A 27,566-nucleotide genomic window follows, 5' to 3' on the forward strand; every position below is an offset into this window, starting at 1 on the left:
ACAGAGATTTAGACGAGAGAGATCTAATATTTAACAGACCACATTTAATTGTCCTGTTTCTTTGCTCACTAGATTACAGATTTCTTTTCATATGATATGAGATATTTTAGAAGAAAAAAAGCGCATAATCGTTACGCTTCAGTGTACTTATTTACCTTTAAATGAACATGATCTCTATAGAAAATAATCTGAATTGCTTTTTAAACTCAACACTTCTCATGCTTCTATCAACATGACTTACAGTTCATTTGAAAACTTCAATATGAATACAATCACTTTTATTGTCATTTACTATAATGTTTATGATGCGTAAATAGCATAAATTTTTTGCACCTCAATCTTTGATTCACTACAATTTTGTGTTACTAAAATCACCTTGGAATATTTTCCCAAAAATGATCATTCTGAAGGCTGATCTGAACCAGCTGTAAAAGAAAGCATAAATGAAGGGATTCAACATTGAATTAATCAGTGTGAGCCAGTTAAGCATTTCCATCACAGGAACTGGAACTGAATTATTAATAGAAGGCTGAAAGGTGATACAAAAAAAGAAAGGAGTCCAGCACAGAAGAAAAACTCCCAGAACAATAGCCAGAGTTTTAGTGGATTTTCTCTCCATCTTACTCACAACTGCTGCAGACTTTGTTGTGTTCTGGAGGCTTCGTGCTTGTTTCTGTGCAATCAGGAAAATCTTCAGGTAGATACACAACATTATGAGCACTGGGAGGTAAAAGGATAATATCAGTCCAATCGTGTTTGCCATGAGAACTTCAATAAAACACTTTCCCTCACACTTTTCATTGCTTGTTCCAGGAATTGTGGTCCCAATTCCAATTAGAGCAGAAAACCCCCAGATCACCAGGATCATGTTCACAACAACACAAGGACTGATTTTAACTCTGTAAGTCAGAGGCTGACACACTGCATAGTATCTGTCCACAGAAATACAGCAGAGGTTCAGGATGGAACAAGTGCTCAGTGAAATATCAAAGCTGCTTCGCATTTTGCAGAGTAAACCCCCGTGATGCAAACAGGAGCTGAAAGAGAATGCCATGCTGAAAGGAAAAACTACAATCCCAACGAGCAGGTCGGCCACAGCCAGAGACAGGATGAGGAAGTTAGTGGGAGTGTGCAGCTGCTTGAAGTACATGGTGGAGATAATTACCAGGAGGTTTCCGCTCACTGTGATAACAGACAGTAATGCAAGAAAAGCATATAACAGTACACATATAACGGAAGGATTGTTTGAAAGGATGTAACTGAAGTCGTCTCTCACATAGCAAGGATGGATGTGAGTCACAGTCTCAGTCCTGTTCACAGTAACTTCTGATGCCATGGTTCAGATTTTATATAATTCAATACAGTTCATACAATAAACAATATAATTCCAGTAGCTACATCAGCCTGAAACTCTACTTGAACCAACCTCTCCTGCAGTCCATGTCTTATAACAAGCTCATGACATAAAGAAACAGTAAATAAGAGAGACAGCCTTGAGAACTGTCCAATCACAAGAGGCCAAAAGATTAAAAAAAATGAAGGTGGGAGTGTCTAGAAAATCTGACGCAACTATTGTGGTGTATTTTCATCAGACTACCACACTCACTGAATTACTCAAAATTATTATATCACATTTGAGAAAAGGAAAAAAGGGAACTGAGTCCATGTTGTTCAGTCCCCTTTTGGATTCATTGTACACAACGTACAGAGTAGCTGAAACAAACAGAGCTGGTCTCGAGGTGATCTGAAGTTGTCACAGAAAGCTTTTTCTTAAATAAGATTCTTTAACTGCCCAACGTGCATCACAGACTTCCTCAAAGTTTGATTTTCACCTGATTCTCACCTCTTGTCATGAGCTGTGTGACTGCATGATGTATGATCATCTTCACAGGCTTCTGTTCACTTTCCAAAACCATAAAATCTTTAAGGTGCACATGATTTGAATATTGTGGCCAGGACAAGGTTTACTGAACATCTTTATCAAAGCTTCATTTGACACTGAACATACTGAACATCTACTTCATGGTTGACAAGCTGAAACTTGACATGTATGACCTTTTCTTATATACATACAGTACCAGCCCAAAGTTTGGCATCACGTTCTTATTCAGTGATTTTTATTTATTGTAAAGGCATCAAAACTATGAAAGAACACATATGGATTCATTTAGGAAACAAAAAAGTTTTAAACAAAGCAGAATATGTTTTATGATTTAGATTCTTTAAAGTAGCCCCCTTTTGCTTTGATGACAGTTTTGCAAACTCTTGGCATTCTCAGTCAGCTTCATAAAGTCGTCTCCTGGAATGGTTTTGAATAAACAGATGTGCCTTGTCAGGAGTCAATTTGTGGAATTACTTGCCTTCTTAATGTGTTCGAGGCCATCAGTTGTGCTGTGCAGATGTAGGGTTAGTACACAGTGGATAGCCCTACTTGCCTATTGTTGGAATCCATATTATGGCAAGAACCAATCAGTTGAGTAAAGAGAAACGGCAGTCCATCATTACTTTAAGAACTGAAGGTCAGTCAATCTGGAAAATTTCAAGAATTTGAATGTATCCTGAAGTGCAGTCTGACAACCCATCCAATGCTACGATGAAACTGGCTCCCATGAGGACTGCCCCAGGAAAGGAAGACCAAGAATCACTTCTGCTGCTGAGGAGAAGTTCATCTGAGTCACCAGCCTCAGAAATGGTGAGTTAATAGCACCTCAGGTTAGAGCCCAGATAAATGCCACACAGAGTTCTAGTAGCAGACATATCTGTACAGCAACTGTTCAGAGGAGACTGGACCAATCAGGCCTTTATGGTCAAATACCTGCTAAGAAACCACTACTAAGGAAAAGAAACAAGCAGAAGAGATTTGTTTGGGCCAAGAAACACAAGGAATGGACATTAGACTAGTGGAAATCTGTCCTTTGGTCTGATGAGTCCAAATCTGAGATCTTTGGTTCCACCCGCCATGTCTTTGTGAGACCAGAAGCGGATGGTTTCTACATGCATGGTTCCTACCGTGAAGCATGGAGGAGGAGATGTGATGGTGTAGAGGTGCTTTGCTGGAGACACTGTTGGGGATTTATTCCAAACTGAAGGAACACTGAACCAGCATGGCTACCACAGCATCCTGCAGCGACATGACATCCCATCTGGTTTGGTTTAGTTGGACCATCATTTGTTTTCCAACAGGACAATCATCCCAAACACACCTCCAGGCTGTGGAAGGACCATCTGACCAAGAGGGAGTGCTGTGTCAGATGACCTGGCCTCCACAGTCACCTGACCTAAACCCAATCGAGATGGTTTGGGATGAGATGGAGCTCAAAGTGAAGGCAAAAGGACCAACAAGTGCTCAACATCTCTGTGAACTCCTTCAAGACTGTTGGAGAAGCATTTCAGGTGACTACCTCACAAAGATCATCCAGAGAATGGCAAGAGTGTAAAAAGCAAGAATCAAAGCAAAGGGTGGCTATTTGGAAGACTCTAAGATGTAAAACATATTGTAGTTTGTTCAGCACGTTTTTGTTTACTCCATAATTCCACATATATTCTTTCATAGTTTTGATGTCTTCAGTATTAATCTATAATGTAGAAAATAAATTCAATGAATAAAAACATTGAAAGAGAAGGTGTGTCAAAAGTTTGGGCTAGTACTTTACATCACCTGTGCATTTCATTAGTATAACCTTCAGCCTTTTAATTTATTAACATGAAGAGTTCATTTGCAAAAACCAATAAATGCCAGTCTGGGAAAAAGTGAGTTGAGAGTTGTAATGAATGCTTTACATAGAGTTGTTGTTCCAAAATTTGTTTTTATGTAAAGGACGGTGTCGCCTGTTGAAAACTGCGGCAAAGTTTGTGTTTTGTGGCAGAAACTGGCAAGCGCCACTGTTGTTTCCTGTCAAAATCCGACAACTCCTTTGAGCAAATTGGCGCAGCGTATTTATAACACGTGATTAAAAGATGGAGGAGTATAAACAAGCTACTCTCGTCATGAAAAACTTCTAGACTGTTATAATCAATTTAAGCATGGAAAACTTTGGTGAAACAAAAGAGACTGTTGTTTTATTGGCATCTGGACGCAAAAAGAAGAAGAAACCGGATGAATTTGCACGTAACGTGGTGAAAAAAGCACGGTATAGTGGAGGAGTACCTTCAGTAGCCTGTTCACATAATCAAGCTAAGGTATGCCAGGCGGCTAAGTTGTCTGGTGAGGAGGTAGCCTACATTAACAGCGTCCTTTATTCGACAACCAATAAAGTTCAGCAAGATGCCACGTTGCTGTCTTACATGGACATCATGCCATTGAAACGTAGACGACCCAAAGTGGACAATCCAGCCGAACAAAAGACGAGGGAACTGACTGTCAAGTACTCCGTCCTGATGGAGACACAGGAGAAAATCCCAGTCTGCAAAGCGTCATTTATGAGCATGTTTTGTGAGTATTAAATTACTTTGACTCCTCTAATTATGTTTAGGACAGTTTTCTGATTGTCTGCATTCTTCCTGGACCTCAGTCCTCTTGGTTTATACAAGCTTTATGCATACAGATAACTAATAAGATACGACTACGGCTAATTGCAGTTTAAGTCTTCAAGTTCTAAAGTCTAAACCCTCTGTACTGTTACACAGGACATCTATATCATTCCCAATCATCTTATACGAGTTAGAAAATAAAGCTTTTCATTGATAGCTTTGCAAGAGAAAGTTATCAGGGGCCATTAGGGACACTGTTCAGAATTACCATGAATACACACTACTGAAACACACTCACACATACAACTGAAAAGCATTTCTGTTGTATGTGTGAGTGTGTTTCAGCTGTATGTGTGAGAGCATGTCAGTGGTATGTTCAAGGCCATTGCATATGAGCCCTTTCTAATCAATATCACAGTATCTGTATTTTCAGAACATGTAATGATTAACACGTCTCAGGTCAGATACTACATGTGTGTGAGAGCGTGTCAGTTGTATGTGTGAGAGTGTTTCAGTAGTGTGTGTATGTGTGAGAGTGTTTCAGTAGTGTGTGTATGTATGAGAGTGCTTCAGTAGTGTGTATGCATGGTAATTCTGAATAATGTCCCTAACAGCCCCTCATAGAAGGCAGTGAGTTCAAAGAGTTTATTCTGTAATTACAGATGTCAAGGAGGATTGCCTAAGCAACATTGCAAAGTACTGGATGCAGAAAGGAGTGCCAATGCCAGAACTTCTTGGGGGTGCTCGCTATACAGAGGAAAAAGAAGCCAAGAGAGAGGCCGTCAGATGTCACATCAAAAAGTTCACCTGCAGAACAAGCCATTATGCTTGCCGTGGTGCACCTGGTAGAAAGTATCTTCCTGCTGACTTGAATGTTAAAAAGATGCATGAACTCTTCTGCCGTCAAAGTGAGGAGCAGATTTCATACACTGTATATTATAGCATATTCATATATGACTTTAACCTGGGTTTTGGACACCCAGCAAAGGATGTTTGCAGCACCTGCATTAAATTTTGACTGAAACTGAAAGATCCAGAACTCTCAGCTGAAGAAAAATGCAGAGAATCTGCTTTAGTATTGTTACATAGGCGAAGAGAACGCCGATTTTATGATCTGCTTAATGCTGTGGGTGAATCTTTCACAATCTCATTTGATATGATGCAGAATATGGTGCTGCCAAAGTCACCCATTGGGCAGACTTACTATTGAAGACAGTTGTACCACTATGTTTTTGGTGTTGTTCGCCATCATGGCCATGGTCACAGTCAGAGAAAAGAGGGCATTCATCTCCATACATGGTTGGAGACTGAGAACAAGAAAGACAGCAACATGGTAGCATCTGCTTTGAAGCATTATTTAGGTACAGTTGCTTGCAATGAACTCTGTAAGTATAAAGACCTGAGTCTTTTCTCAGATTCGTGCTATGGGCAAAACAAGAACATTAGTGTACTAGCTATGCTTTTTGCCCTGAGAAAGCAAAAATACAACAAACTAAGAATGGCGTATATGTATCCAGTCCGTGGCCACAGTTTCATGTCCCCTGACTGTGTCTTTGGTCGTTTGGAGCAAGAAATTAGGAAAAAAGATACTGTACTGCTGCCATCAGAATATCTGGAAATTATGCACAAACGTGGGAATGTACATGTGTATGGAAAACATTAGCAATGCTATGACTTTAATGCTGCTGCAGCTAAACGCTGTTCCTCCACTCGAGCATTTAAAATTAGTGATGCCAATGTATTGGAAATCAACAGCGACAAGCTAGGCTTTAAGCAGCAGTACAGTGGTGACTTCTCCTACCATGCTCTTTTGAAGCGTGGTAAGAAGTGGGAAACCTTCAATCCAGCTCTTGCTCCAGCGATAAACTGCATGACGGAGGCAAAGAAGGCCGAAGCCCTAAACCTGCTAGGCCAAATTGGAGTTGGTAAAACAGTCCGCACATTTTATGAGGATGCCTTGACTGATGTGGGACGTAATGTTGGCAGACAGGACTTTGAGGAAGGCAGTAATGAGGAGTGATGAGAGGGGAGGGGTAGTGATGTGGGGGGATGGTGATGAGGAGGGATGATGAGGATAAGGGATGATGGTGATGAGGAGAGATGATGAGGATGAGGAGGGGTGATGGTGATGATGGTGATGATGGTGATGAGCAGGGATGATGAGGATGAGAGATGATGGTGATGATGTGATGAGCAGGGAGGATGAGGATGAGGGATGACGGTGATGATGGTGATGAGCAGGGAGGATGAGGTGAGGGAAGATGGTGATGATGATGATGGTGGTGATGAGCAGGGATGATGAGGATGAGAGATGATGGTGATGATGTGATGAGCAGGGAGGATGAGGTGAGGGAAGATGGTGATGATGATGATGGTGGTGATGAGCAGGGATGATGAGGATGGGGGATGATAATGATGATGGTGGTGGCAATGAGCAGGGATGATGATGATGATGATGATGATGATGATGATGATGATGATGATGATGATGGTGGTGGTGGTAGTGATGGTGGTGGTGATGAGCAGGGATGATGATGATGATGATGGTGGTGGTGGTGGTGGTGGTGAGCAGGGATGATGAGGATGAGGGATGAGGGATGATGATGATGATGATGTTGATGAGGGATGGTGATGATGAGGGGAGATGATGGGGAGGGATGATGGTGATGATGAGGGGTGATGATGAGGAGGGATGATGGTGATGAGAGTTGATGATGAGGAGGGATGATGGTGATGATGAGGGGTGATGACATGATGAATTTATAAAGTTATTTATGAAGTTCTGTTGAGCTTGACAGCCTTTTCTCCACTGTTAGTGGAATACTGAACTGTGTAGAGTTTGATTGTGGAGTTATCTGCTTTTGTCAAAAAAACAAAGTTCAAATGGGAAAAAATCTATTTGTTCTAAAATTTTATTTTCTAAGTTCTCTATTTTGTCAGGTATTTTCTACTGAGTCAAATCCACTCTACTTCAGTTTTATTGATAGTATCTCAAGTAAACAATAAAAAAAGATTTCTGAAAATGTATAAAAATGGAGTTATCTGTTTTTACAAATAAACTCTTCACATTATTCCTTTAATGCTCATTTACTTAAAAACATGTACTAAATAAGTACATGTGCAGCAGAGCAGAACAGAAAAGAAGCCGAAAACAGTCACCAGAGTTTTCGTGGCTTTTCTCAACATCTAATTTTCTCCAGACTTTGTTGAGTTCTGGATTCTGTCTCCGTGCAACAAAACAAATCTTCAGGTACATAACACAGCATTCTAAAATCTGGCAGGTGAGATGAAATATTACATTCACAGGACAGCTCTCCTAACAAGGGTCCTTCAGGTGACTGATGTCTGTATTTATTTCCAACCAGACTTAAAGGAAATTATAGTTTTCAGTATTGTAATAAGTAAAAGTTGTCTTTCTTTGCCAAGCTACAAGATGATCATGCTAAACTGCCCCATGCTAATACAGTTCACAACCTGTTGAATGCGACTCCTCAATTCCCCGAATCTCTGCAATAGAGATGAACCGTGCACCACAAGATCAAAATGTTTTTTTCATGGAGCGTATATATAGCATCCAACCTTTTATTTTTTATTTTTTCTGTATTTTGTGCAGTGTTTGCTTTATCTGGTTTTACTCCTAATGAAATTATTTTTAACCTCAACTTGACTTTGTGTTTGAAGTTGATTATCAACAAATGCCAGCATGCTAAGGTGCTAAATTAGGGTTGCTGAAGCTTTAGCTTGAAGCACCATCGTTTCTTAGCATTGCAAAGCTAACTCTTGCAATGTCCACAGGACCTATTCATTGGCAGTGTAAGCAGCTGTGCAATGTATTCTGCTTGTACGGCACTGGCTTTTGAAAGATGAGACTTCCTGTTGGCTCTTCCTCATTAGCATCAAGTTAAGGTCTGAGCTACTCTATGCAAATTTATGGGCATCCAGTGTGACTCTCGGCTCCTGGAAATGGACTTTTTTACCCTTTTTCACCAATGAGCCGCCATGTTGGTCTGGTTTGAAATCTGGGAGCAGAAAGCTCAAGTTTCACCCTTTTTGTTCAGTCATGTGCAGCCACTGTTGGTGTAGTTATGGGATAATTTAACCTGTATTGGTTTCCACCTGTCAATCACCTTTTGTGACATCACCTAGTCCCACACCCATCAATGCTGGGAAACGACGTGACCCATTGTCTACAAAATAAAGGTAGAGAAGCCCAAAAATAATCTTTTAAAATGCTAAAAGCTAACTGGAGGAACACAAACAACAGATGTGCTGTTATTGCTGAGCTTTTAACCTTAAAAAATATTTTTTGGTCTCGTGTGGTAATGCACTAAAACGGTTTAACCAAGCAACAGACTTCACTAAACTAACTACTAACTAAAAAGCAGACCTGTAGTATTGAGAATGGTGACATAATCACTTTTTCATGCATGCACAATTTCCTGTAAAGAATCAATAAGGTATCTATCCCTCTAGAAGTGGGCTAAAATAAATTGCATCTTACTTTTCTGAACAACAAACTTCAGACAGTTTTGGTAATAGTTTCTTTTCCCTCTGCTCTTTTTTTGGTTCCTTTGTAATAAACAGCCACTGTGTTTGTAATTTGTGGTTTTACTGTTGATTTCCTTTAGTTTCAGCACAACGTCATATATTTTATTGATCTCGGTGTCAGCAGCAGCATCATGTGAAGCACAATGAAATTATTAAAAGTCAAAAGTTTAACTTGTGCTGATGCAAACCTTCCCTACATCTTCATCATTATGCCTCAGGTTGGGTGATGTGTGTGATGCAACAGCCTTCAATTAGAGGTGTGAATGTGAGGTGTGGTTGCTGTTAATCCCTTAGCTGCACACTTAGACAACACACAACACACACTCACAAACACACATATCAACTCTTCTCACAACTCAACCTGGGGCCGTATTGTTTTTCTTAGGTGTATTAGTTTTCTAAGGTGTGACAGTGATTTTTTGGTCTATATGGATTACTTCCAGTTGCATCATGATGTTATGGAAATGCACAAGCAACTAAGCAAACAGAAAAATAAGTGACTCAACTTTAGAAGTTGCATAAAATCTAAAATGTATTTATAATACTCACTGACAGCTAAATGACCTAAATTATTTATTGTTAATATAAATTTTGCAGTGTCTAATAAACATATAGTTTATTACTGTAAATACACAGTGCTTAACAAAGTTATTAGACCACCACCCAGTGTTTGATGTTTGCATCATACCCTAAATTAACAGTATGGCTGATCACCTATATATATATATATATATATATATATATATATATATATATATATATATAAAATATATTTTTTCCCCTGAAATAGTTTATCCACCAGTATGTGCAAGCTGTTTAATCTAATTGACATCTTTAATTCTAAAATATAATTATTGTTGTTATTTGTGAATTTTCACGTTTGCTGTTTTATAAAAAAGCTGAAAAAAAATAGCATTATTTTTTGATTGAGGTGCCAAAATACAGCTATTTGCTGCATTCCTGAACAGAAACATTTGTTTTAGTGGTTTTATGTTATTCTTGATTAATTTCTGCCTTCTCAGAGAATTCCAGTGTGTGGCTAAAAAAATTAAATAAAAAAAAAAGGTAAATTCAGTTTGAAAATCTTGGCTCCTGTTCACAATGGTAAAGCATATGTTACGGTTTCCTCAGAGGCTCAGGCAGGAAATGAGAGGAGAGACAGAAGTTGCGAAGTCTGGATATTTATTTACAGAACTACAAATTTAAACTGGAAAACTACTACCGGAACTCAAACTCAAAAAGTTGAGTCTAAACAGACACAGACTCACTCAAGAAATCCCCTAGTGGGCTGGCGGAATGTGAACACTACTAGAATATAACTAACCCACAGAAGGTAACCCCTAACCAGGAAAGTCACTAGAAAATATGCAAATAAGTAGAAAAGATAGAATAAACCTGAAACTAATTAAGTCGTGAACAAACTACGGCAGACTAAACAACTCACGTAAAAGGGAAATTTATACTCACGAAATATTCTAGGCACCAATACTAACCGGAGACTAAATACAAGAAAATACAAGAACTCGATACTGTCAAAGAAAAAATCTGAACTAACGAAAGCTGGGATGCTCGGATGGGAACTAGCTGAGCTACTGGAGGGGACAGGGACTAAGGGTAGCGAACTCTTTATCGGGGAGCGTGGTGAGTGGATGGCGAAGAGGTTTCCAGGCTTGGAGGTTGCGGCGACAGGCTGATGGGGGAAATGCCAGAGGTGGAGTGCTGTTTGATCCAGGTGGGTGACATCCAGGTTGAGCAGCCAATGCAGGTGATGGGGGTGCAGGTGAATCCGGGTAGACAGGAGCAGGAACAGGTGGAATCCAAACTAGAGAAAGCAAAGACACAATTACCAAAAATTCCAGAGAAATTCACAGGCAGAAGTGAACGATGCAGGGACTGACTGCTGATCGTTTGACGGTCCGGCGAAGAATGGTGAGTGGCGTCTGATTATATTGCAGCAGGGATGATTCTTGATTGGCCAAGCTCCACCTGCTCCTGTGGAAAAGTCCATAAAAACAATGGCAGAAAGAATGCAAGCAGCTATCAGGGCCAAAAGAGTATTTATTTATCTTTAAATGAATAGAATCTTGATGAAAATTACCTTAAATTACTCTCTTACTTACTCTTTAACTCAACTGATACTTTTAACTGAGCACGGTTCTTTGCCTTTGTACTCACATTTGCTCATATTTCTATTACCGCAACTTACAGCTCATCAACCTACGACAGTTTCTAAGTAAATACAATCACTTATATTGTTGTTAATGTTACATTTTTGGTATCTTAATGACATAGCAGCCTTTGTAGAAAACCATCAGCTGGATAAGTTGGGGTTCATAAACACCGGCACGCAGAGGTAGGTAGTAACGAGTTACATTTACTCCATTACATTTACTTGAGTAACTTTTTGTAAAAAATTTACTTCTGAGAGTAGTTTAACTCTGCCATACTTTTTACTTTTATTTGAGTCGAATTGTGAAGAAGAAATGTTACTTATTACACTGGGCTATACTCGACTCTTTACTTTTTTATTTACCACATTAGATATGCTTTATTTTGCCGGAGAGATGCCCCCAGTGGATCTACCACATGACTGTGTTTCACCAATCAGATGAAGCAACAATAATCACATGACTCCGTTTCACCAGATGTCGCCCTGCGGTCACATGACCTCATACGAACTGTGGCGGCATAGCGGCACAAACTCTTCACAGCAGACAGGGAATGAAAAAAACTGGCATTTTTGAGAAATTTGCTCCTGCTTCGGAGTCCGACAACATTAGCATAGCATTAGCATGGATATCTCCGTCTTTGGCTTTTGTCTTCTGCATACTAACTCAGGCGAAGTGAAGCGTGGTGTCAGTCTTGGTAGGTCCGCGTGATACAGCAGGGGGTGGTGCGGTGGAGTCCGAATATTCAGATCTCTAAATTAATATTCGGGTACCACCACAACCACCGAATATTCGGATATTGGGGTATAATGTTATTTTCTATCTACTGAGCCTGTGCTATTTGGAGGGAAGTGAAATACAGTATATCTTGTCACTGGAAGTAGTTTGCACTGTTCAAACATAAAAACATTTCCTTACTACAGGTATTTGTTTCAAAAGCTTTATGTTGTGAAAAATTGATATTTGGAAATTTGTGTTTCTTGTGCCTTAACTTTCATTCTTTCATTTTGTAAAGATGTTATTTATTTTTGCTATTTTTTATTTTATTATTTGGAAATACCAGAATTTGCACATTATTTTACACTTTTGTCTGTCCGATCACATCATTACAAAAAAATAAATCGGACCTTACAATCAAACAGTTACTCAGTACTTGAGTAGTCTTTTCACCAAATACTTTTTTACTCTTACTTGAGTATTTTTTTGGATGACTACTTTTTACTTCTACTTGAATTATACTATTTTGAAGTAACGTCACTCTTACTTGAGTGCAATTTTTGGCTACTCTACCCACCTCTGCCGGCACGTCCTCCATCGAGCTGGGAGCTTTTGAAGGTTTGGTTCACCTCAAGCTCATCGAGATCTCTGGCAGTCCGCTAACGTCAATCCCAGTGGGAGTCTTCAAAGACAACGGCGACCTGGAGATAATTATACTAAAGTCTAAGGCACTTCAGAGACTCGAGAAAGGTTTGTTTGAAGGCCTGAAGAAAGTAAGGGAGCTCCAGTTACACATGAACAAGATCACAACCATCAAAGACGAGACGTTTGATGGTCTCGACAACCTTTTAATGCTCCATTTAGCTAAAAACCTCTCTGCTGTGTCCACCGCCTGGTTCTCACACATGAAAGAACTGCGGATACTAAGACTTTACGAGAACCAGCTCACCTCCGTTCCTGAAGATCTTTTTCAGAGTTTACCAAGCTTGAAGGAGATCGCGTTGTACGGAAACAAAATAACGGCGCTACCACAAAATCTGTTCCCACATAAAGACAAACTAAATAAGCTGCTTTTGGATAACAACCTCCTGACTGGTTTCCCTGAAGGATACTGTTTGGAGAAATGCCCAAACTGACTGAATTAAGCCTCCAACAAAACAATCTCAGCTCTCTTCCTACAGGAATATTCGGCCCTCTGAAGAAAGTCAAGAAGCTGGATCTGTCTAAAAACCACTTCGCCACCATCTCCGCTGGGTTCTTCGACGGTCCAGAGAAGCTCACAGAACTGAAACTCCAGAACAACGAGATATTGTCGCTGGATTCAGATGTGTTTGAAAAGCTGAAGTCCCTGACCACACTCAAGCTCGCTCACAACAACCTGCAGACGCTTCCTGGAGATGTTTTCGAGCCTTTAACGAAACTCAAAAAGCTGGACCTGAGCAACAACCCCTGGAGATGCAACTGTAACCTGATAGACTTTTACTCCTGGATGAAGGCCAACACTGACAAACTTACAATTAAAGTGGTCTGTCAGCATCCAGAACATCTGAACAGGAAGGAAGTAATTTCATTCGTTGAAGATCAGCACATTTGCCCCAGATTTCCTCCTACAGCCACCATCCTGACCACCACAACGCATCTTACTACAACACCAACCACAGCTACACTGCCAACCACAGAAGCAACCATCGCCACCATCACAACACCAACAACCACATTGCTGCCTATGACGACCCCAACTGTCTCCACAACACTTTTAGCAACAACCCTACCAACAACTACTATGACTACAGCTATGGCCACCACAACTACTATGACGACAGTTCCACCTACGACGGCCACAAAACTGCACTTACAACCACTTTACCCACCACAACCCCAACAACAGCTGCAACCACAATCTGTATGACAGCACTTCTACAAATGACAACCAGACCTACAACCACTATGACCACAGCTGTGGCCACTACAACCTCTATGACAACACTTCTCCCAACAACAGAAGCAACAACTACCACCATCCTGACCACCACGATGCCTCTCACTACAACACCAACCACCACTGCTCCAACCACAACTACACTCCCAACCACAGAACCAACCACCACCACCATCACAACCACAACACCAACAACCACTTTGCTTCCTATGATGACCCCAACTGTCTCCACAACACTTTTAGCAACAACCCTACCAACAACCACTATGACTACAGCTATGGCCACCACAACTACTATGACGACAGTTCCACCTATGACGACCACAACAACTGCACTTACAACCACTTTACCCACCACAACCCCAACAACGTCTGCAACCACAACCGCAATGACAACACTTCTCCCTACAACAACCAACCCTACCACCACAGCCACTACTGTTGTGGTTTGCACCGCCATCATCAGCGTCGTCATCGTCAGCTACGTCTGCTGGAGGAGGAACAAGAGTGGAAAAGGAGGAATCAGATGTGGAATTCTGTGCAGTTGGACTTTTAAAGCCAAGAGAAACAGCTCGCTGATTACTGAGGTTGTCTTGGAAAATATGGAGCTTGGAGTCGACCGCAGAGCAAGAGATCTGAGTTCAGATGTATCCAACAAGTAAACGGATTTGCTTTCGAATTCATTAGTTCTCAGTTTTGATTTTCCTCTTCAACAAGCAAATTGTAAACACACAAACCTTACAATCTCATGGCCCCGCTGGACATTTTTGGTGAATGTAAACTGAAATGCACTGACATGGTATGAATTTAAGTTGGTATGAAGTCAGCATTTAGCATTTTTCAGCATTAATTATTGTAGTTTGACTTCTGTGCTAAAAACAAATCAAAGATGTAATCTGACTATAACACAGTTCGATGCAAAACGCTTCTATCCATTGAATAAATGCACAACTTTTAGTGAGAGAAATTGTATAGTGTTCATTCTTCACAGAATTTAACCTTTGATGGTAGAAATGCAGACATGCAAGCTTCACTTCTTTGAAAATGACAGCAATTTATCCATTATTTACATATAATTCAAGGTCTAGAAGCTTGAGAAAATGAGCTCAGACACACATAAATAGCATTACGCTGACACACTGTACTGTACATTAAATAAAAAAGGGAAAATGAGTAAACATACCATCACACATGAATGCACGTGAATTTTTAAACATCCAGTACGTTCTGGAATATGTTCCAATTCAGTTTGTGACTGGATTTTAAATGAGCAGGCTCTTCCATTCACAGGAATGTCAGATTAAAAAGGCTAAATTTAACTTTAAAACACTCAGTGATGGTGTGTAAGTGGATATTAAGCACTTATACCTCAAACTGGTTAGATTTTTGATTTTCTTGATTAGATAAAGTCTTTTCCTGCCATTAGACTGCCATCTAATGGAAAGAGCAGGGCAACATGCATTTCTATTTAGTGTCTTTTATTGTGCATCGCTGTGTAAAACTAGACTGTTTTTGGTGTATTATTCATGCATGATGGTTATTATTCATTATTCATGCTGTTCTTACCATCACAGCTTGGGTGTGGTCCTGCAATATTAGAATTTTTACCTAAAAGATCACAATTTTACTCTATTTAAATCAGCCCAAAACCATTTCCTAGATATTTGCCGGTATTTGAAAGAAAAAAAATATCCATATTAGGGATTTAAAATGATAAATAATGAACATTTTATCTGTCATTTTACATTTTATCCATGTTTTCCATGTTTGTTTGTTTTTTAATTTCCAGATAACTGGTTAAATTTTTTGAAAAAAAACTGTGTGTTAATTTACATGTTAACCCAAAAAGAACAGGGCAAAACTAAATAAATACATTTTAAATATATACTGTAAATAAAAACAAGAGCATTTTTAACAGTTTTGGCATTTTTAAAAACAATTTCATCTTGTTTTACAGATTGTCCTTGTTTTGTTTAATTACAAATAACTCATTAAATCACAGAAAAAATATATTAAGTTACACCTTAACCCTTAAATAACAAAACTTTAAATAATGTCCCTCATCAAAAATATGTATTTTTTTCAAAAATAAAAATAAAATGTTTGAACATAAATTTACACTATTTTACTATTTTCAATCATCAAAAATATAATTATTTCCCAAATATTTGCTGGTAATTGTTACTTTACATTTTTTTGTTAAATTATAAATATTATTTAGTTAAGTCAGAAAAAAATGGTATTAGTTTGCACGTTGACTATAAAAAAAGAACAAAGAAATAACAAGTAAAAACTGTACATCATGTCCACATTTTTGCAAATAGTGATTCTTTTGTTGATAGTTTGACAATAACATATTTTAATGTATATAAATCAGCAAAACATGATTATTTTACATATATTATTTAGACTTTAGATGTTTGCTGGTATGAGAAAAAAATTTCTATTAGGGGTTGAAAATTAATAATAAACATTTTTTATTGGAAGTCTTTTAAAATTGTTTATTTAATGCTATTTTACAGATTGCTCTGTTTTATTAAATTACAGCTAATAACTCTTAAAATAATTTTAAAAAAGACTTTACATGTTAATGATTTCCGCATCAAAACATCAATAGTTTATAAATAAATGTAGCATGGTGTTTCACAATGTTGGACCATAAATGTACATTATTTTACTCTATTGAAATCAGCAAAAAATCATTGGATATTTGTTGGTATTTGAAAGAAAAAATATCTATATTAGGGATTTAAAATTATAAATAAACATTTTAACTGTTATTTTACAAATTTTCCATGTTTTTTTAATTTACAAAAAATAACTTGTTAAATTTATAGAAAAAAAATATTAATTTACATGTTAACCCTAAAAGAACAGACCAAAACTAAATAAATAATTCATAACCTTTACTGTAAATTTTAAAAAAATTCACAATTTTGACTGCAATTTATAAAAGAAAAATAAATGAATGTTATTTTACAGATTTTCTGAATTTGTTAGATTACATACTTTAACCAGTAAAATCACAGACAAATAAACATGATTTACACATTAACCATATACGATAAATCTATATTTTTTTTAATAGAAATAAATTGGTTATTAGTATTAATATTATTGGCAAATAATCATTTAAACTGTAAATCATGTCAACAAAAATGTTTTATTTTTGCAAATAGTGAATTTTTTTTGACAGTGTTTGACTGAAAACTACATTATATTTCAATGTCTTTAAATCAGCAAAAATGTAATTTTTTACAGGTATGTGCAGTCGTTTCATTATTTTTCCATCCTTTGTTATGGGGACAGCTGGAGAACCCAAGCGCAGACACAGAAACAGGCAGACAGGTGAATAAAGGAAAGAGTTTTATTTAACAAGATAACTAAACCAATACATAAATGAAAAACTGAACTGGGGAGACAGAACCAAACCAAACTACTCAAAACTCTACAAACGAACACTGAATACAAAAAACGGAAGTCTTCAAAACTCAACTGAATTAACAAAACTAAGCTAAAGAGGGGTACTCACAAGATGAGGGAAACTGACAACCAAGGGGTAAACAGGCTGGGGGAAATCCATGAACAGACAGGAAACAAGACTAGTACCACATGCTGGAGACAGAAACGGGGCTGGCTGAAATCTGGGAGACAAACAGAATCCAAGTGTAGAATCCAGGGAGGGAGAAAACAGAGTCCAAATGTGGGGTATTGAAGGACTCCAAAAGGGAGAAACTGTGTGGATCAGAGTCTACGGGGGGCTAAAGCAGGGCTTGGTGGGGAAAACAGAATCCATGAGGGAAGAGTCTATGAAGGGATGTGACTCTATGGTCCAGTGGAGAGTAAGTGAATGAACGGGGTTTATATAGCTGAAGGTGTGATAGCGGCAGGTGGCCTGAGTGAGCTGATTACTGCAGCTGACACTCATCACAGTAATCAGCAGGTAACAGAGTGCAGGCAGGTGAAGCAGAGAGAGCAAGAGGGCGAGTGAACAGAGAGAGAGACAGGAGGCAGACAGAGACAGACAGGTCAAAACAGATAAACAGATGAGGAATGATATGAGAAAGAAGAAAAAAGAGGGAAAAGGAGGAAGGGCAGGAGACAGAGCAGGGATCATGACATCCTTGAATATTACAGTATATATACATTTTTTTTTACAGTGTAACATGTCTAACACATTGGCTGCTAGGTGCTGCAGTAGTCAAGTGAATACGAAAGTGCATTGATGAAGTATCAGAGAGAAAATTAACACAAATCTAAGTGTATTTGTGAACCCTCATATTGCTTTGTTCCAATTCTTCCAAAAGTTTTCCAGGAGCGTTTTACATTGTATCTACTTTTCTTAAGTTACACTAAATGCATTCTGTCTGGAGCTAAATGCTACAAAACTTTACCTTTATGGAAGCATACAAAAAATAGTCAGAATAACAAACAAAACCCACACTTCTCTTTGGAGTCAGACTTGCCTAACAAAGTAAAATTGGTCAAATACACAGTCTTACCTCCTTTTCTAACTTACACATGAGAAAACAGGTCCTACCATACATTTCCACAATAGTAGATTCTACTACACAGAGAACACACTGTGCTTGAGGTGTGTGTGTTGGTGAGTGGGGTGTGTCTGCAGAGCCAAAGGCTGCACTTCCAGGGGTGCACACTTCTTCTAAGGCCACATGTTTAGAGCACTTGTTATAGACAGCGCCACCTACTCTAGAGCTGAAGGCTGCACTGATAGGACCAGTTCTAGGGCCTCCTGCTTCTTCTAGGGCCCTGGGGTTTGTTCTGCTGCTGAGCTGATGCCAAACCAAGTAGCAGCATTTATCTCCATGATGGAACACGGCCACGTTGTGAGTACTGACGGATCCTTTCATGAGTTTAACGTTAGAAACATTTCCACTGTTTTCATCCAAAGCTGTTGTTAACCTGCTAAACTGAGAGACAAACTATGTTTGAAGTCATCATTTAAACAGTGAAAATGACCACTTTTATGTAGTGACAGCTGCTGTAAAAACCAACTCTTAGCTTGTTTGCTGATTTGCTTAATTGAGTCATAGCCGGATTTTGGCAACCCAGCTCCAGATGATGATAATTAACTCCAGCCAGCATGTTAATTAATCCTTCATCAGATGATAGAAGCATGAAATGATCTCTGTCTGTCAACTACATTAACCCTTTTAAAACCACAGGGATCACCGGTGACACCACGGTGCATGTGTATTTCAAATTACTTTAACTCCTCGCTACTTCGTGCAATTTTAATCATTCAAACTGCTCCTGAAAGCTGTGGAAACGGCGCTTTCTGGTGCTATTACATGTATTACGGTAATGACTGAGTGCCGTGTGGGGAGAGGGAGGAAATGAGGAAATGAGTATTATAGTGCTAAAAGGGTTAAGGAGCAACAACCTTCAGTTTGAATGTTTAATACTAATAGTTTTACAGGTTTAATGATGTTAATAAAGTTGCAGGTGTCTGAACTGGTTCCAGTTTAAATCAGAGGTGTATTAATGCTGGATTCCTGTTTGAGCTGCTGCTGTTGTTCTACTGGTTCTCTGTCATAGTTTAGAAGAACCTTTATGGACCTCATTCATCACTTATTCCACCTGTGACCAGTCCAAATGTCTGCTGTGGAAAAGGTTAAACAGTGAAAGTACATCTTCTTCATCATTTAAAACCATAAGATGTGCACTTTAGTGATCATCATGCAGTAGGTGGCGCTGTCTATAAAAATGCTCTAAACATGCGGCCTTAGAAGAAGTGTTCAGCCCTGAGAGTGCAGCCTGTGGGTGCTGGTTGGGATTCAGTGAAGCAGAATGTGAGCCTCTGACGTCTGGCAACATCATCCCTCCGCCTTATGTATGGGTTTTTCCCAGTAGTTCGACCAATCCCGCGTTGACCCAACACCCTGGCATCCAATCTCGCCCTTTTTGAATATTAGATAGATGCAAAGAAAAGGAAGTGCACACAGAATACAGAAAAAAAAAATACACATCTGACCACAGTTGCAACACTGATAAAAAATGTTTAAAAAAATGCATCATTAACTGGTGTTGGGAGAGGCAAGATGACGTCATAAAGACTTATCTCGGTGGTATTTACATTCCTCAGCTGCAAGGCCTCAAATCTCCTGCAAACACGGTGAAAGAAAGGAAGACATGTGCAGATAATACCGTTTATTAGTAAAGATATTGACAGATAACTCATAAAATATACTGTACATAATTTCAGAAACTGTGATGTTTATTCATGCAGTTTGAGAGATTCAACACTAGAGGGAAACAAATCACTGGTGAAGGACTACAGCTCCTTTAAGAAGCTCAGCATCAGTTTCACAAAAACATGGAACATTAATCAGTCCCTCCAGGGATTCGCGATGTTGCGATCACGCGAATTCATGCGAATTCAACCAATCTCTGCGAATTCTGCGTGACCTTGCAATTTTGCCCAATAGTTGCAACTTTTCCACAATTTTGGCCCGCCTCCAATGAGTTCCACCAATCATAGCAGTCCCCAGCGCAAACGTAATGCACATACGTCAACGAATTCCATTCCTTGTTTTTGGTTTGAAGATGCAGACATGTCCCATTCTAATGTCTCATTTACCAACAAAAATTACTGCTGAAGATGTGCAAAACAATTAATTCCCTGATGTTCTTCACCAAAGCAGAAGTAAACTGTTTTACACCCCTGCAATATCCATCCATCCATTATCTATACACCGCTTATTCCTCACTAGGGTCGCGGGGGGGTGCTGGAGCCCATCCCAGCTGACTCGGGCGAAGGCAGGGGACACCCTGGACAGGCCGCCAGTCCGTCGCAGGGCCACACATATAGACAAACAAGCACTCACACATTCACACCTACGGGCAATTTAGAGTAATCAATTAACCTCAGCATATTTTTGGACTGTGGGAGGAAGCCGGAGTACCCGGAGAGAACCCACGCATGCACAGGGAGAACATGCAAACTCCATGCAGAAAGATCCCGGGAAAGCCGGGACGCGAACCAGGGATCTTCTCGCTGCAAGGCGAAAGTGCTAACCACTACGCCACTGTGCAGCCCACCCCTGCAATATTGTGGTGGAAAACAAAAAAAAGAAAAAATCATCGATTGATAAACACTTTTCTACCACGAAACATATCAGGAGAATGGCTGAAATGAGCAGACCACAGAACAGAAAAATCACCGTGATGGAAACTGTTGGATCCAGATCTGTTGGAGCTCTGAAAGAATGATGGGAAGTTAGATTATTTATTCCACCAAGGAACTCGGCGGAGTTGTGACAATTGGCGTATGTGAATCACTCCTTTGTTAACAACATTACTCAAAAACTGACAAAGGGATTTGGATGAAATTTTCAGAGAAGGTCAGAAATGACACAAGGACCAAGTGATTCGATTCTGGCAGTGATGCGGCTTAAAGTTTGGATCCACAGATTTGGTCTGATAGCGGCACTGTAACCATGGCAACAAGTGAATGCTACCTCAGCGGCCTGCTGACGATCACATCATTCCGATCCGACTACAAATCCACCACTGTGGACGTATCGGAAATGATACAAGGAACACTGATTAAATTGTGGGGGTGTTTCTGAGTCCCATCTATTCCCGCCACCCGCTACATATTTAGGTCACACGATTCGGTCTGTACACATGCATAACACACGCCTGTGTTCAGCACAAGGTCAGGTAATGAACAGTCTTGGTGGAGTACTGTGCTCTCTGAGTGATTTTCTTGTTAATTGACAGTGACAAGCCGTGAGCGCGTGTGTATGAATACGTGTTTGCCAGGAAGTGAAATTAACTTTTAGGCCACTCACAGATATGTCCAAATATGATTCAGTCAATAGTAAATGATCATTTAGTACCTTAAATCTACCAACCATTTCGTGTTAAGCCAATATCTGGCTGCTGCTAATTTCCCACCATGGTATGCCAGCTTGTGTAAATGGGTTGGAGCGTTTTATAATTAATTTTGGAATAAATATTGTCAATTACAATGTTGAAACATGTTCTAAAAGCTGAAAAATTGCAACTTTTTAGCAATTGCCACTGTCTCCCGCAATTTCATCGCAACAAACAAGCTTAAAACATTGCAACTTACATCGCCATTTTTTAGAAAAGCTGCCGTGAATTCAGGCATTTTCGGCCGCAACAATCTCGGAAAACGCCTGCGAAATCCTGGAAGGACTGATTAACACTGCACATTCTGAATATTGCAAGCTCAAAACAAAGAAAAACAAAGGAAGAGCGACTGAAACAACGTATTACATGTTTCTTTATAAACTGAAATTCAGAACTGCAAATAATGATTTAAATTATCATTACTTTTCCAATTAACCAATTAAATGTAGAAAAAGCAGTTAATAAAAAACACCTTTCACAAACACCCAGAGGCCAACATGTTGTCTTCTAATTGATTTTTCTCACAAAAACTCAAAGATTTTTTTTAAATTTTGGTCTTCAAAAACTTCAAATTTTATTAATCATCTATCAAAGATTTGCTGATTAATTTTCTTCATATTGACTAATTGATCACTTGATCAATCCTCACAGCTTTACATGAACTACATCTAATTAGAAACAAATGATTCGCATGGATTATGTATATATTAAATTCTGTATTATCTCACTGTAATTTCTCGACTATCTTAACATTTTTTGTACATGTTTTGCAATGTTCAATATCCAGAAGTGCAACATCAGTTATTATTTTTATAGCTCTTAATATACCCGATAAGCTGTCTGTAAAAGATAACGTCATATTTAATATTTGTAAATTTCTTTTAGTGCTTTTAATAACATCAGATTTTGTGATTGTCTGACAGGATTGCTGCCTAATTTCGTTGTACACTGCAAGGACAATAAATTCCCTTAAGGGTAACTTAATCAGCATTTTTGAGATCTTATAATCTGATTCTGACTGCCTAAAGCAACATTAGAAGGTATGACTCAACGCAACATTAAGCAAAGGGGTTCAGAAAGTCTTATTGTCGAAATCAGGCCCTTCTTCCATCACCAATACGTCATAAAGAGAAGGTGTTTTGCCTTGAACTTCATTGGACTGAATGTTGGCTGCAGTGTGAAGGCAAATTGAGACATCTGAGGTGGTTGGTTGGGGAGGCGGAGTGGTGGTAAAGACTTGTTGGGTAGTTTGTGGAAGTAGAGTGGTGGTTCAGACTTGTTTGGTAATTTGTGGAAGTAGAGTGGTGGTTAAGACTTGTTGGGTAGTTTGTGGAAGTAGAGTGGTGGTTGAGACTTGTTGGGTAGGTTGTTGGATGATGCTTGAAGTTGTCATGGACTGTGGAGGTGATGTTTGCTCCTGGGTTGAAACTCTTTTCAGATGGTCACAGTTGTGTCAGTAGTTGCAGCAAAATGGACAGTTGTACCATTGCAAAAGTTGAATTCATCGTCACACAGTGAACCAACAGTACGCAGCAGCTGGTAGACTGGACTGTGACACTTCACGTCTTCACTGTCAAGAACAATCTGCTCATTGTGTTTCATCCATCTTGCAATATCTCGAATAATCCAGTCACAGTTCCAGGGGTTCCCACTCAGAGAAAGATTCTTCAAAGCTGTATTTGATGAGAAAGTATCCCCTGGAAGAGTTTGGAGTTGGTTATTCTTCAGATCAATGCTCACAACCCCTCCAAGGTTCTGGAAGATGTTTTCTGGAAGGTTCTCCAGCTTGTTGTCATTGAGGACCAGAGTGTTCAGAGTGGGGAGTTTGGAGAACAGCTCTGGATGCAGACGGCTGAGGTTGTTGGATTTCAACGAGAGCTTCGTGAGGTTGGGAAGGCAGCAGAAGAGAGCCTGCGGCAGCTCCTTCAGGTGGTCATTTAGGTGGAAGTTGAGCATCTGCAGCCCAGACATGTTGGCGAACACGTTTCCAGGAGCTGTGGTGAGGTTGGTGCCAAATAAATAAAACTCTGTTAATTCAGGCATGTAGCCCATCAACTCGTCTGGTAGAGATAATAGCGGGTTGTTGTAAAGGGTGAGTTTTCTCAGTTTGGGCATGAAGTAGAAGGTTCTGTCTGGAATCACCAGAAGTTGGTTGTTGGACAATGTTAGGGTCTTCAGGTTCCTCAGCGACCAGAACACTTGAGACGGGAGGCTGGAAATCTGGTTGTGTTCGATCCTTAGCTCCATGAGGTTGACGAGTTTATCAAATATCCCGACTTCCAGCTCCTCCAGCTCGTTGTAGTAGATTATGAGCTGGCGAAGTTTAGTCAAGGAGTGAAAGATGGTGGGTGGCAGCTTCTTGATGGAATTCCTGCCAAGGTTCAGAAAGTCGAGGCTGGTGAGTCCATCAAAAAGATCCGAAGCAGGACTGGTGAGTTTGTTGCGGCTCAGATCCAGAGCCTGCAGGCTGACCAGTCCTTCAAACATATCTGGAGCGAGGATCTCTAACTGGTTTCCATCCAAAAACAGCTGCTCCAGAGCAACCAATGGACTGAAGACTCGGGTAGGAAGAGTCAAGAGGTCATTGGACGACAGTTGGACGGACTTTAGCTGACGAGCTACGTGGAAAGCTCTGGGATGGATGGTATGAAGGTGACTGTAGGTCAGACTGAAACGCAGCACGAGGTCCTTGTTGGCCAAACTCTGCTCGTTTATGACGTTCATCTTAGTGTGTTTGAGCAGCAGCTGGTAAGTGTGGACCGGCAGGTGCTCAGGTATATCGGTGATGGTGTCGCCAACACACATGACGGAACCGGTGGGGTCACAGAAGCAGCCGCTGGGACAAAACATGTTGCAGGTGAGACGAGGCAGTGAGACGAGGATGAAGATCATCCACAAGGAGCCTGTACAAAAATAAAGACACATCGGGTGAGTTTGAGTAAATTCAGACAGAATCAAGGAAATATGTCGATGCACTAGCTTGTTCACTCTTTATAAATGTGTTTGTTGGGGCCAAAAGCTAAATTCTATAAAGCATTTTGGCAGAATTTTGAGGATTTCTTAAATTTTCACACCCTGTAAATTCTCTATTCCCAATTATTAAAAACATCTTAGTTGGGAAGCCACATTTAGTGTTTAAAATCTCTACCAATATAACTCACTAAGCAATGAAATTTGGTGAGGATACAGATTCAAGTCTACTGATGTTAGAGAACCTATAAAATTGGTTAAATGTCTACCAAAGACTGTATTTTTAGTTGGAAATATGGAAAGATCCATAAATGTACATTTACAGGGAGTCTCTGTGGCCCCAAATACCACCCTTGCAAATAACTAGAACCTTGTCTTGCCACACATCAAATAGGTCCAAAACAACATTAAACCTGTCCAAAATGACTCAATAATATCCTAAATGACTCCACATTTGTCCAAAATGACTCATGCAAACTTGCAACTTGTGCAAAATCACTTAAACTTTGTTCAAAATGACTTGAAAGTTGTCAGAAATAGCTCAGAAATTGTCCAGAATAACTTAACATCTGTTTAGATCTGTTCATGTCAAAATATCGACTGGAATCTTGTCTTGTCAAACTTTGCACAGATGAAATTCTACTGATGTTAGAGCCTCAAAAATGTTGAACAAAGACTGTGTTTTAGTAGGAAATATGAATGCATCCATATACACTTACAGGAACTCTTTCTTTATTATTCCATTTTTAAAATTTGGGCTTAGCTGGAGCTAATCGACTTTTGGATTTGGATCTGCTAGAAGCGCTTTTATTTGTGTCCAAAATAATTTCAAACTTGTGCCAAAATGTCCCAAAAACTTTCAAATTAATCAAATCATGCTCAAATGCAACCTAGATTTGCATAAAATTATTTTAAAATGTGAAAAAATGCCCCAAACTACTCATCAGTGGTCCAAAAAAACTTCAAACTTGTCCAAATTGACTCGACAAAGGTCCAAATTGCACCAAATTTATCCTAAAATGACTCAAAACCTGTGCAAAATGACTTAAAATGTGTTCAGAATTACTTGGAAATTGTCAAAGCTGAATCATCCTAAAATATGTTTAATCATAAACTCATAGATGGTCCCAAATAACTTCAAACCTGTCCAAACTGACTCAAAAAAGGTCCAAAATACACAGAAATTGTCTAAAATGACTCAAAAATGTCAACAACTACTTATAAATGGTCCAACTTCAAACCCGTCCAAAATGGTCCAAAAATTACACAGAAATTGCCCATAATGATGCAAAACCTATGCAAAATCACTTAAAATTTGTCCAATATGGCTCAGAAATTGTCCAGAACAGCCTAAAATATGTTTAATTAACTCATTTTGGCATTTTGGGATGGTAAATATTAAAAACAACAACAAACAAAAAAAACTCGAACCTTGTCTTGAAAAACTTGCTACACTTCTAATTCTACTGATGTTAGAGCCTCAAAAGTTGGTGAAATGTCAACCAAACACTATATTTATCGTTGGAAACATGGATCCATCTATATATATACACTTACAGGAACTTTCTGTAGACACAATACCACCTTTGTTTGAGAATTTTGTCAATTTTTCCATTTTAAAGGACCCATAATTCATTTTTGGGCCTCTATTGGAACCATTTGGTCTCTGGAAGAAGTAGAAAAACTCCCAAGCATGAAATTCTCAAAAATAACCCAAAATATTATTAGTCTTTGGTACCAGATAAGAAATAGCACCACAGCACCATGCAACAGGATCATCTTAAACTTGTATTTTATAGCAAATAAGATGGAAAAATGTGTTTTTTTCTCTTAAACACTCTGAAAAATGAAAAAAGTTCTCTAAATTCTGGCGCAAAGTTTGAGGCCAAATCAAGTAAAATATTCTTCTCACCTCTAAAGTAAGACTCCATCGTCGTGTGTTTGCTCTTCTCTCTTATGCTGTCTTGAAGAAATGGAACTTCACAAATTCTGCTTCACCAAAACACCGCCCAAAAGTCGCCACAAACATCCTTTACACTGGCTAATCTTTAACCTTAACTCTCAAACTCAACAGTGGAGCGCTTCCTTAAAATATAACAGTCCAATGAACAGTCTTATCATTTGTAGATTAACTTTTTTTCATTCAAATCTATTTTTACTGAGGAATTCAACCCACTGTAGATCCACAGTTCTTAGAATTTTGTCTGTGATATCCCAGATTATAATCCCAGTTTTTGTGTTATTTGTAATTGCCAACCAGCTGTTTTATATCTCGTCTTGAGTTGCATCATAAATTCTAAAGCCGTAAATAAACTGACACGATGCTGTGAGTTTTAGTTGTATTTTGAGGCTGCTGGTTCATTTCCTGCAGTTTATCAGGACAGGATGGGCTCAGCCTGCTTCCACTTCATGGGCAGATAAATGTAATTCCTGAAACAGTTTGTGTCTGATTCCTGTTTAATGTGACAGAGCAGCTGGAAAATGGGATAAATTGACCTGGTCACTGATGAAAACATATTTGCAAAGGAAAATATACATTTATAGTCACATTTTGAAGGATTCGACCCAGTAGTATTTGTAGTATTAGTAGTATTTGTGATCCTCTTTTAATTATATTTCTAAAATGAGCATTTGTTCTTTACTAACATGCATCCTGCAGGTTAAGAGTCAGCAAAATGATTCAAAAATGGTCCAAAATTATGCAGAAATTGTCCAGAATGTCTCAAAATCATCCAAAATTATGCAGAAATGGTCCAAACATATCCCAAATTTGTCAAAAATGACTCAAAGCTTGTGCAAAATCACTTAGAATTTGTTCAAAATGACTTAAACTTTGTCTCAAACAACTCAGA

General features: G+C 39.0%; 2 protein-coding genes across 2 annotated transcripts; both read right to left on the reverse strand.

The window, feature by feature from the left end:
- Positions 1-261: 261 nt before the first annotated feature.
- LOC111567222 (trace amine-associated receptor 1-like) lies at positions 262-1,380 on the reverse strand. The gene has a single exon (XM_023268206.2). It carries the CDS (start codon positions 1,334-1,336, stop codon positions 350-352), a length of 987 nt encoding a protein of 328 aa, XP_023123974.2. The 5' UTR covers positions 1,337-1,380; the 3' UTR covers positions 262-349.
- A 19,527-nt stretch (positions 1,381-20,907) lies between these two features.
- LOC111567221 (platelet glycoprotein V-like) lies at positions 20,908-27,001 on the reverse strand. The gene is made up of 2 exons (XM_023268205.3): positions 26,627-27,001; positions 20,908-24,647 (listed from the first exon to the last, which is right to left on the reverse strand). The coding sequence occupies exons 1-2, from the start codon at positions 26,643-26,645 to the stop codon at positions 23,179-23,181; spliced, it is 1,488 nt and encodes a 495-aa protein (XP_023123973.2). The 5' UTR covers positions 26,646-27,001; the 3' UTR covers positions 20,908-23,178.
- Between the last annotated feature and the right edge of the window lie 565 nt (positions 27,002-27,566).

This window comes from Amphiprion ocellaris, chromosome 2 (assembly GCF_022539595.1).
Source record: "Amphiprion ocellaris isolate individual 3 ecotype Okinawa chromosome 2, ASM2253959v1, whole genome shotgun sequence".
In the NCBI taxonomy this organism is placed as follows: domain Eukaryota; kingdom Metazoa; phylum Chordata; class Actinopteri; family Pomacentridae; genus Amphiprion; species Amphiprion ocellaris.

Bases quoted from the DNA above. Each gene is read 5' to 3' on its own strand.
- LOC111567222 (XM_023268206.2), bottom strand. From the start codon at position 1,336: ATGGCATCAGAAGTTACTGTGAACAGGACTGAGACTGTGACTCACATC.